We start from the raw sequence: 12,182 nt of genomic DNA, 5'->3' as shown, positions 1-12,182 counted from the left end.
AACCTCTGCTCTTTAAAAACATGGTGCCATGACCACTACTGCTTTCCCTGATATTAATTCAAGACGTGGGACACCTGATGGATTTCTCCAGGAGCTGAGAATTGGAGCTGCTGCTTATTTGCCCCTTGCAAGCCATCAAGTAGTGAGGCAGTCCCTAGAAAAGCATGCTGCCTCCCTGGGAGTGGGCAAAGACGGGCCTGCTATTACAGATATTCCTCGCTTTTCTGAAATTTCCTTTATACCACTTTGCTTTTATGAAAGACTACATTTGTACTTGTTTTAATAACTGAAAGAAATCAGAAGAGGACTTTCACATTTAGGGGAAAAGGCAAAAGCAAAAATAGCCGTGTTTGTTTTGCAGTGAGCCGTTACAGGCAGCGCACCGTGTGAGCAGCGAGAGGCACCACCAAGCTCCTTCCCCAGGAACTACGCTCAGCATCTCAGCATCAAGCCCTTGTAGCTCTGAACTGTGTGTGTGAGCATCTGTCTTCGTCTCCATTCATTTTGTGTATCTGTTAACAAAATGGGTCCTAAGGTAACTGTTTCTTTGCTTTACATCATTTTTGTCTTACAAAAGCTCTCATAGGAATGCTCTGCTTTCTGATGGCTGGGGAATCCTGCCCTGCAAATGTAGTTCTTCACCAGGAGATCCAGCTGGTGTCTAAAGGCTTGGGAGACTGTGCCCAGCAGAGTCAGGCCAACTCAATTTCACTCCTAAAACAGTTTTGTTAGTGTACCTGGAGAACAGAAGCAAAGCGAAGAATCAAAAAGACTGTGTACCTCTACTGGCTGCAAGGCCAAGGCATGCGACTGGCTGTGATTCACTCTGAGCACCCCGACAGACTGTAGTCAAAGAAATGAGGCTCTTCTGGGAGCTTATGTTGGTTGAAATGCAAGTTATGAGAATTGCTAGAGAAAGAAACATATCTTTCATCACTGGTTTCTTATGAGTCAAAGCAAAGAGTGATATATTAATGCATCACTATATATTAATATAAAATCTTCTATATAAATACTACTATATTTATTGTAGGCAACCTTTACAGCTGAACTGAAGGTAGGGAAGGGAAATTAGGTTTTAGATAAGATACAATGATAGTCTATTTAAATTGCATAAATATCAAGCAGTTTGAAAGAATCCTGATTGATACATGAATCACAAAGGTCTCAGGTTTGCCAACAGAAAATCATTCAAGAATACTTTCCTTACACTCTGGTCACTGAACCAAAATCGTCCCAGGAACCAGACTTCTCTCTGCTTTGAGAACTAGAAGAAAACATCTAAATGCTGAACACAGTAAGTAGAATTCTCTTTTTAAGCAATGTAAGGAATGATGCCCAGACATGGCATGTAAGAAAATGAGTTTGTAAAGCAGCCAAAAGGCTCTATCTAATCACATAACGGTTACTTCTTAACTTCTCACACATGTACATATGTACATATTCTGACCTAAAAAGCTGTATGTTTCGAGTCCCCCATACCCTTCTCACAATTAGCTTCATTCTACAACTTTCTACCTTTCTATGATGGACTCTCTAGATTAGATTATTGACAGGATAGAGAAGGATTTTTCTGCCAAAAATTTTATCACTAGTGCTTGCTGGAGTTCTTGTTTTTTTCTAACGAAAGAATTTAAATTCCCCACACAAGAAAGTAATAAAAGTTCAAAAAGGAAACACAAACCACAACAGAAAAGATTTTATAGATATATATATAAAGAAAGCAAAATTTCTGCAGAGAGTAGTTTCTATATGGACATTGATTGTATAGTTTCCAACTTCCCTTAAATAAGTTGCTTGTGTAAAAGTTAGAACACTTGGCCCCAGATATTTCCTAGCTAGGGCAACCTGTCGATAGATTCACAAGGAAAACCTATATTCATGGATATACATCTATCGAAGATGACATGCATATATACACAAATACATACAAGGATAAACACCAAATTGTTAATAGTGGCTGTCCATGGGTGGTGCAATTACAAATGATATTTTTTCTCTTTAGGTTTATATGTATTCTCTATAAGTTCTGCAATGAAATGTGTCACATCTCTATTCAAAAAGAGTCTTTCCAAGAGAAAACAATAACTAGTCTAGGAATTGCTCCCCCACCCCCAGTCCACCAACCCAGAGCCATGGGCTTAAAGAAATATAATTTCAAGAATATTCCCCCCAACACAAGCTGATGGCCTTCCACAGTATACTCAATAAGCTCCAAAGTAGCACAAATCCAAGGTCATCACTGAACAGAGGACAGGGAATTCCCTGAGTCACTAGACAAATACATGGAAATAAAATTTCTGAGTAACACTGAAACCCCAATCTCTTCTCTCTGTTGCTGGAAAGACTATTAAAGGAGCATGCTAACTACATACCTTCTCGTTTAAGTGGATTAAAAAAATCCTGTTGCATTTTTCTGCTGTAAGCTTATGCATACTTTCAACACAGATCACAATACTTACTAAGTGACATTTCCACAATATTTTAATGTCTTTTTCATTGGAAATTAAAGAAAATATAAATTTTCCTAAGCATATGAAAATATTTTCTGGTGTAGGAAATTAACAGTGATCCTGAATATCCACTAAAGTTCACAAGTACTCCTTATAATGGAATACTGTATTCTGAATGCTATGAAAGTGAAAATCCTTGCATTTATTTATGTAACACACAGTAATAAACAACAAATTTAACATACAATTCAATGTGTATGTTAAAGTTATGTATATGCTAAAGGATATGTTCCTTTAGGACCTTTCAATTCCTTAACATTTCCACAGTCATAATGCTTTATCTGGCTGGAGGCTGAATGATTATTTCCATTTTGCAAACAAGAACTCTAGGTGGCAAACAGTCGTACCCTAAGTTAGATGAGTAACACAGTACAGCTCATTTAGTGAGTTTTTACTATATGCCAAAAACTACAGTAAGTGTTTTTGTAGCTTAGAGCTTACACTCTGAAGTCAGACAGACTGAGGTCTAATGCAGGGGTCAGCAACCCACTCCAGTATTCTTGTCTGGGAAATTCCATGGACAGAGGAGCCTGGTGGGCTATAGTTCACGGGACGGCAACAGTCAGACACAACTTAGTGACTAAACCACCCCCACCAAACTTTTTCTGTAAAGAGCCACAAAGGAAACATTTGAGGTTTTGTATCCCATATGGTCTCCATAACCACTATTCAACTGTGCCATTATAGCACAAAAACAGCTATAGATAATGCTTAAGTGGTTAGGTATAGCAGTGTTCTAATAAAACTTTATTTACAAAAACAGGCAGCAGGAAAGGGGAACAGGTGTGGCCAGTGAGCCATAGTTTAGTGATGCTGATCCAATTCCACTATATCCTACCTTCTTAAGCTTGAGTGAGCTACTCTATAAGCAGCTGTTATCTGTAAAATGGTGGTAATAATCACACACAGTGCCTGTGTTTATTTTAAACACTTAAAAATGTATGTTACGCTATTAGCCCACTGCCAGAAATCAGCATCTGGTAAAAGATTAGTAATGTTAGTCATTATAACTATCTTTATCATCACATTGATCCTCAAAACCAACTGTGAAATAAATATTTTTGCCTCCATTTTAGAGATAAGAAAATAGAAGTTTAAAAAGTTAAGTAACTTAGCCACTGTCCTACATCTAACAGATAACCGTAGGGCTTGATCAAACTCAGATACATTTCCTCCAGTAATGATTAAAGATTATTGCATGAACTAGTGGACCTAAATTAGACTAAGGCATAATTCTTCTATTCTACTGCATAAACTGAGTCCAAAAATTCACTAAAGACACATTTACAGACTCAACACACAGCACAAGCTGTTCTTAAGGTGAAAAGAACTTATTAAATCCACAGTTTATGTATAACTACAAGTTTGCTCTATTATTTTTTAAATTTGTGCACAAGGACATTAGTCTCTGTCCCTCTCTGAAACCACGCGTTGGCGATTTTGAACACTGTACTTGAACAGCATGCCTACAAAAGGCTCATTGTACCTCTTTTCCTCTAACTTGACCTTTACTTTCTGTTCTCAAGTTTCTAGAGTCCTCATACATACTGCAGGTGTGTCACTAACCAATTATTTTTAAAAAATCTAGGCAGTCACTTCTCTCATAATGAAAATATACACTCTGGTGAAGCCAATTAATACTCTTTCATTTTAAATCACGTCTCCTGTGCCTGTCCATTTTTACTCTCTGGCATTCCTTTACCTTGAATTACAAGCGGCCTGTGAGGAGAAAGGCAAATACGGAGTACCTCAAGCCAAGAAAAGCAGTCAATTCGTGGACTGGTCCTGAACTGGATTGCACACTGGGAGAGTCCTCCAAGATGCTTATAAATAGAAAATAAGTTCAAACTAACAAACACTGGATGACTGCACATTCTTCCCTGCAAAGCACACTAAGTAACTTTCTAAACAGAGGTGCTGAGGCTGAGGGCCACTCCCACGGCAGGTCTCCTGCCCTGGGTCTAAGTTGCTTCCAGAGCTACTCCCTCTAACAGTCAGTCTGTTCTACCCTTGCCCCTCCTGAAAACCTGTCCAGGACCCCACAGGGGGAGCAGTCTACCTGATGCCTTGGCCATCCCTCCTTCTCCGACTTCAACTGTCCTTCTTCCCCAGCCCTCCACTCCTCACAAGTGCTATTTGTGATTTGCTACACCGGGGTCTCAAAGAGTCGGATGTAACTTCAGCAACTAAACACCAACAACATAAATACCCAATTTTTGGCCCAAATCACTACCTCAAGCACCTCTCCCCCAAATCAGCTATCTCTTCCACCATCAAGACTCCAGAGCCCATCTTGATTATTAGAAATAACTCAAGACGGTAACCACGATCCTAGATGCAAGGCAGCAAAAGAGACACAGATGTAAAGAACAGACTATTGGACTCTGTGGGAGGAGGCGAGGGTGGGATGATTTGAAAGAATAACACTGAAATATGTATATTACCATATGTAAAACAGACTACCAGTGCAAGTTCGATGCATGAAGCAGGGGACTCAAAGCCGGTGCTTTGGGACAGCACAGAGGGATGAGGTGGGCAGGGAGGCGGGAGGGGGCTTTGGGATGGGGGAGGTGTATGTGCACCTGTGGCTGATCCATGTCAATGTGTGCCTGGCCACCACAGTGTTGGAAAGTGATTGTCCTCCAATTAAAATAAATTAAAAAAAAAAAAACTCTCTTGGTGCCACTAGAAGCACTTCTCACAGGGAACCCCCAATTACTTATTCACCTCTCAGTCTTCCAGGCTTTTAGAGGGCAGAGCTTTTCTTAGACACTTTTGACTAAGTCAGTTTGTGTAAAACAGCACCTGACTTGTGGGTGGCAATCAAAATACACTTTGTTAAATGAATAAATTAGTTCCTTCTAAGCTAGTTTGGTATTAGCCCTGAATAATATACGTTCTTGCCATCCACATTACCAAGATATGCCACTTCAAGTCATTTGCAGGCAAAATCATTGGTGTATGCTAAAATTAACTAGGAGAAACCACCAGAAACCATGCTGAGGTCTGAAAGGCATGATGTGGAAATTAGAATTCATTTGGCTATTGAAGCTGTTCTTGCTACAAAGTTCAATGTCTGTTTAACAGGCAGATTCTATTAGAGCTCTTTATGAAGTTCACTGTAGATTTCTCTTTTCTCAATTCTTTCGTATTTACTGATCCAAATACCACTGGCATATATTATTCTAATGTGTGTGAGGTGGGGGAGGGGTGCCAGTTTAATAGCAATCAATCAGTCAGGTGAAATAACCAGTAAAAGAACTTGCTGCTGCCACTGGAACCTCCTTGACCTTTCCCTCCCCTTTGGCACTGGTGACCATCTCTCCCCCAGCAGACTGCCTAACAAGGCACCTGTCTTGTTCTCCTTAATTGGGAGGACACGTGCAAGTGGTTTGGCACTGTCTGGCACAATACAGTTGATGAAGACTGGTGAATTTCTTCTGTCTTCATTCATTCTCCTAACTCTTATTCCTGGATTCTGTTCATTCCTTCCCTCTTCTGAATCTGAAATCTTCCCATTCCAAACCCCTACTTCTTGGCCAAAGCCAGCCTTGAGTCCTCAGTAGGAGAACACCCTCTTTCTGAATTTGTTCTTTTCAAGAAAGAGAAAAAAATCACCCCCTACTCTTCCAGGCCCATATTAATTTCTCCAATCCCTGTCAGGGGTGTCTGAAATTATTCTGTTGGATAAGACCGTTTTTAGCTTGAGTTCTTTACTTGGAGTTGCTTGTTAAAATTTGAATGGCCCTGAGAAGAGTAACAGTATCAGTTAACAACACCTGATCTGCAATGAGAGGGACAGACAAAAATGCATGCCCCATTTCTTTGGGGAAAGTCCAAAGCACGAACCTCTACCCAGGTATCCAGGTGGAGTCAATTTCACAGAGCAGAAAGATGGGTTTGAGATCGAGAAGGTAGGAAACAAAACCCCCACAAATTTGCCAGTGTTCCCTTATCCTTAGATGACACCTGTCTGTGTGTTAGTCGCTAAGCTGTGACCCCACGGACTGTAGCCTGCCAGGCTGCTCTGTCCATGGAATTCTTCAGGCAGAAATAAGGGAGTGGGTTGCCATTCCCTTCTCCAGGGGATCTTCCCGACCCAGGGATTGAACCCTGGTCTCCAGCATTGCAGGCAGACTCTTTACTCTCTAAGCCACCAGGGAAGATACCTATCTAGTAAATTACAAATACTTTCTCAATCTTGGCTGCACTATGAGAGGAGGAACCCTGACTTAAATCCCTTTGATTAAAATAGTACAGCTGCTACTGCTGCTGCTAAGCTGCTTCAGTCGTGTCCGACTCTGTGCGACCCCATAGATTGCAGCCCACCAGGCTCCCCCATCCCTGGGATTCTCCAGGCAAGAACACTGGAGTGGGTTGCCATTTCCTTCTCCAATGCATGAAAGTGAAAAGTGAAAGTGAAGTCGCTCAGTCGTGTCTGACTCTTCACAACCCCATGGACTGCAGCCTACCAGGCTCCTCCGTCCATGGGCAATGCCTATCAAAATGGTATACAGCAAAGGTTCAATAAATGGCAGTAATTTAAGTTCCAGTCTCCCCAGACTCGTTCTTAAAGCTGTGTTCAGAAACAGTCATTTAAGGATGCCTAGTCTTCCTCAAATCCGCTATGGCAGTTGTCTAACTAGGTAGACAAATCATCACAAACTTTAAGGTCTTAAAGGTCTTTGTCAGCTGACTCTTTTCTACCTAGTTACCTTTCCTCACAACCACACAAACACAAGTGATTTGATGAATTTATTGCCACAGTTCTATCTCATGTCCATGAAAGTTTCCTTTCCCCTGACTCAAATATTTTCTTGTCTTTCTTTAAAAATAAATTTTAAAGTCATCATAGTTATTATGGAGAGGGATGTATTTTTTTTCTGACTTTCCATTGTACTTTTATGATTGAAAGTAGAAAAAAAACACTGTTTTAATTAAAAACAATTGTGTCAACTCCCAATCATATCTACCACTTTATAAACGGACTCTAAAATCCAAAAATACAATTGTAAATGATATAAACAGCTGAAAACAGAGAGACAGATCTGGGACCTAAAAGCTCTAGTACTTAGCAAAATGACAGTTTAACATAAAGCAATGAAATTTGTAAAGTATTTACAGTGTGGTTAGCATTTCTGAAAACACTGTATTCCTACCCTTTGCCAAAATATTTAACATCACCAATTACTTACTATCTTAAGTTTTAAACCGTCCACATCATAATCATTTAAGAAGCTAGAATAACTACCATTATTTTGAAATCATAAATTATGGACATTTTGAAATAATTACTCACGTTTCATATTTCTATGTACTTTAAACTTTCAATATGATTGAAATAAATTATTTATCTTAATATTAATAATTCCCACTAACATCTAAGTGCAACATACAAAATGTTTTAAAATATAAAATAATTCACAATAATTATGAAGCCATAGAATTACAGTTGGAAAGAATATCACTCCTCTTAAGTGATATATGCTGGTAAGTATTTAACAATTAGATGAGTATAGGAAAGCATCTGATATGCAGCATCTTCCAAGGTTTTATAGCGCAGATACTTTCCCCAATTTCATGTTACCAACATGAAGTCAGGGGTCACAGAGTTGGAAAGATAAGCATACAGTCAGCTCTTGTGAGCCCATCCAAGCTGGCTCTGGCACATCCTAAAATGCAAGACCAGACAGTGTAGCCTTTTCATTCCTGAAAGGTTTTCACAGACTGACCACTGCTTTATAACCCCCTGTACCTTGAACACTTACTGACTTAACACCCATACATTATCATGCTTACATGTTTACCGACCAACTACTACACTGATTCTGGATATATAAAACACAGTGGTAAACGCATTTTACCTCATAACGCACCCTGTGTGCTGTGCTTAGTCGCTCGGTCATGTCCGACTCTTTGCGACCCGATGGACTGCAGCCGGCCAGCCTCCACTGTCCATGGGATTCTCCAGGCAAGAATACTGGAGTGGGTTGCCATGCCCTCCTCCAGGGCATAACGCACTCTATGTACACATATATGTGAGTTTAGGTACACAAACACACACACAAAAACCAACCCAGAAGCTTCACAAGATAAAACACACTCTTCCTATATGCAATGCACAAAATTTTCTATTCTCTTCTATTCACTTTTAAATATCTGACCTTGACCCATTAAACTGGATTCATAATGCCACTATTTCAGTAGGGGCCCTCAAATTGAGAAAAAGTGTTCTACTAAATGCTAAGCTCACTGAAGATAGGATTAAATGTCTCTTGTCTGTGTCGAGCCATGTGACTACTAGTAATTACTGAGGCCCAGGCAGGTTTAGTGACTGCCCAAAGGTGAATCTGAATCTGCCAACTTTGTTATAATAGCCCTCAAGGCAAGTGATAGTTCATTACACAAAATCAGTATATGCACGGCTCAACATGGAAAGCTAGTGGATCTTTTAAGACAGACACTCCTTCACCAGAAATTCATGGAAATGTTTTTCATAATTGTACTAAAGCTGTCAGTGTTGAAACTCTGGCCCTTTACCTTCTGTGGCCTTATGGACAACCCAGCCTGTCTGCCTAGGATGACTAAGCAAATCTGAGTGGGCAGCATTTACCTTCTACTGATAATGTTCACCCCTAAAAAGTGTTGACAAGACACTTATCTTTTTCACAAAACATTTCCAATCCTCTAGGGAGGGAACCTATATAAATGCTGATAAAATTAAATATATTACATAGAATATACATAATCCCATATATAATATACATTAACACCAGAAGCCAAAGGTTTAATTGGAGAAAATACTCACTCAGGAAAATAAAGTCAGGATCCATGGCCTTTTCTCTTCAGTGTGCTCATGCACCACATTCCTTTTTATAGGTGCTATTAAATGTACACTATAGTTTCAAGACAACCTAGATAAGTATCTTCACTAAAATACACAGCACCATTAATCATCTCAGTGACAGTGCTCCAATTTAACATCTTGGGGATTTCCTCCCCTTCTTCATCATTTATTTGCCAATATTTCCTTGTTATGAATATCCCCCTAGTGACTCTCCCTGGCAGTCACAGCTGTGCTGCCTACTGTGTCTACCTTGACTACAAATAACACCAGTTCTTAAAAGAGCAAGCCCTTCAGATGACACCTCCGGTTCGAAGAGAAGCCTGGCTACGGACTGAATTCCTGGAGACCCCATCCGCACTCTCATGAGTTTGAACTGATAAACCTCAGCCTCTAGGCAGATAGGAATGTTAGACACGTGATGCTGGCCTAATTACAAATGAATAACAGTTGGCTGAATGGTCAACAATCAACTGCTGCTTTATATGGTCCTTAAAGGACCCCCTTCTTCTATAGCAAAAGGCTTTCTCCGAAGTAGCCACAGATCACAACAGAGCCATAAAATCTTAACAAATTGAAGAAACCCGACTACCAAGAGCCTCAGTAATTATGACTCACAGATAATCAGAATTTTCCCAAAAAAATACCATCAGAGACAGTTCTGCATTGTAATTACACTAATTCTGATGAAGATAATAACACTATTTAGGCAAAAGAATATCAAGAAATAAAGCCAGAGAAAAGTTGCAAAGATACAAGAAAGAGCCCCAGTGCCATCCAGTATCTACTTCATGTCCACTTCAGAGAACAGCCTCCACAGGCTCCAGGATTTCTTGATCTTTTATAAAATGGAAACCATGAAAACAAAACAAAAAAAAACACTCCACAACCAACTGAAGAAGGAAATAAAAGCAGAACTCACCAGCTTGTATTCAGATAGGAGGTTTAAGGAAAAAGGGTTCTTTTTTCAATAATAAAACTCTACTGCAAAAGAAGAGTCTGAAGACAGAAACACACCAAAGTAGATTTGCAAAGTATATCTAGAAAGGCTAATGCCTTCAGTGAAACTGTGTTTACCTTACTTTACATTTTCTATAGAGAGATTTGATTAATTAAAAGTTAATGTTGCTTCTATCAATATTTCATAACTTTTCTGGAAAGCTTTTTTTTTTCAGTTTTGGGAAGACACCAATTTAGACTATTGTGTTAGACAAACAAAATCACAAAAGGCTTACCAGTCAAGCTAAGATACATTAAAATGCCCTTCCTCCCCAGAGCCGAGTGTTTACTTCAGCAATAGTAACAACCCCTGGTTACCAACCATGCAGATTCTGTTAAGTAATGGACAAAGCAAATGGCAGCAAAGGCAGAGGACTCAACTTCAATTTAACTGTCCTGTAAGGTACATAGTAATTAGCTGCAAAGCTCTGAAATCTTAGCTAGCATGTTAAGTCTGCTACATGACAGTATAATTTGACTTCTTAAAGGATTATGCAAATTACAACTCATCATTCCATTACAGGATTGAAAAAAAGTGACAGCTAATTTATACATAACACACCTTTCAAATCCCTAAGATGCGTAGCACCTGTGCAATGTATTTTGCCGAGATTTTCTTGCATATAAGTACTTGTTTATTGCAATATAAAGAAGCTTACCTAAGAGCTTTAATATAGTCATTTTAAAAAAGAACTTTTAGACCACAATTTCAGAAGAATAAACATTTTTTTTCTGTCTTGATTTCAGAGGCAAAAATTTTTGGTTGTTTTTGTTTGGTTTGGTTTGTTTTTCCCCACTAAATTAGAGAACTATAAGGTTTCAATACAAGGATATTTTTGAATAGCTGGCAACCACAAGCACTGATGCACGAGCCAGAAGGAAGACTCACAAAGATTTCAACATACTTCTGGTAGGTAGATTCACAGTAGATTCCGTCATATCTGTAGATTTTCCTACATTCTGATTGGTTGGGCAGAGGATGCTGGGCAGTTATTCTGTAGAGGCATCAAAAACAGATAGACATGACTAGAGGTTCTCTACAGTCAACCGGAATGCAGGATAACAAGTATGTTGAAATTTAATATTAGTTTGCTTTTTATGCTTTTGAGCTATATACATAAAGCAATGGGTACATACATCTTAGAACATTAACGTCCACTTTCAGAAAATTGCAGGCAGACAGAAAACTTTTTCAAGATCTTCATAAGAACAACAACAACAGCAAAATTTATCTCAGAGTCATAGAAGCGGAAGGAAAGACAGACATAAGGTCTAAGGCTTAACTCACTCTACAACCCCCATGATTATACTCTAAAGGAAATGTTAAAAACAATGTCATTAGTGTTTTAGTTAGAGGAGTGTCATTAATTCAATCATGCATTACGATTATAGGAAACCATAAATTAGCTATGAAATCTTAGCAAAGTTAATATATCTTTCAGCTTTACTCCGTTTATATAGAGCTGGTATTCTATCTAAGTCTAGAAGGATATGATACAGCTTACGAACCAAACCCAATTAGAGATGAAAACACAAGTGAGGCCCTCAGGAGCACAGGTTAGATGTTAGCTGATGACAGGGGCTCCAGGTTTCTTGGCAGTTAAGGCAAAAGGGGGGAAAGGCTTATACGTCTGAATTACTTAAGCATTTAAATTCTTCTGAGGCTCCCTGCATTATATAGACATAAAAATGCTGAGAGTTTTATGACCATTTCTTTCAACTGAAAATCTCTTCTTTCAGGAAAAAAGTATTTAAGGAATCCATTGTATTGCATTTTAAAGAAAAATAATGTACTGTAATGAATGCACAATTATCAATAAGAGAAG

At 39.0% G+C, this 12,182-nt stretch overlaps 1 protein-coding gene across 2 annotated transcripts in view; it reads right to left on the bottom strand.

The window, feature by feature from the left end:
* The window catches only part of NPAS3 (neuronal PAS domain protein 3), a 956,265-nt gene that overhangs the window by 814,313 nt on the left and 129,770 nt on the right, over nt 1-12,182 (bottom strand). Inside the window, exon 2 of one of the 2 annotated variants that reach the window (XM_068991246.1) lies at nt 11,262-11,351. The exons of the other annotated variant lie outside the window; for it this stretch is intronic. Coding sequence (XP_068847347.1) covers nt 11,262-11,351 — 90 coding nt within the window. The remainder of the gene's footprint in view (nt 1-11,261; nt 11,352-12,182) is intronic. 2 annotated transcript variants of the gene reach the window in all.

This window comes from Capricornis sumatraensis, chromosome 19 (genome assembly GCF_032405125.1).
Source record: "Capricornis sumatraensis isolate serow.1 chromosome 19, serow.2, whole genome shotgun sequence".
Lineage (NCBI taxonomy): Eukaryota > Metazoa > Chordata > Mammalia > Artiodactyla > Bovidae > Capricornis > Capricornis sumatraensis.
The sequence above is the reverse complement of the archived record's forward strand: the minus strand, read 5'-3'. Positions and strand labels throughout refer to the sequence as shown.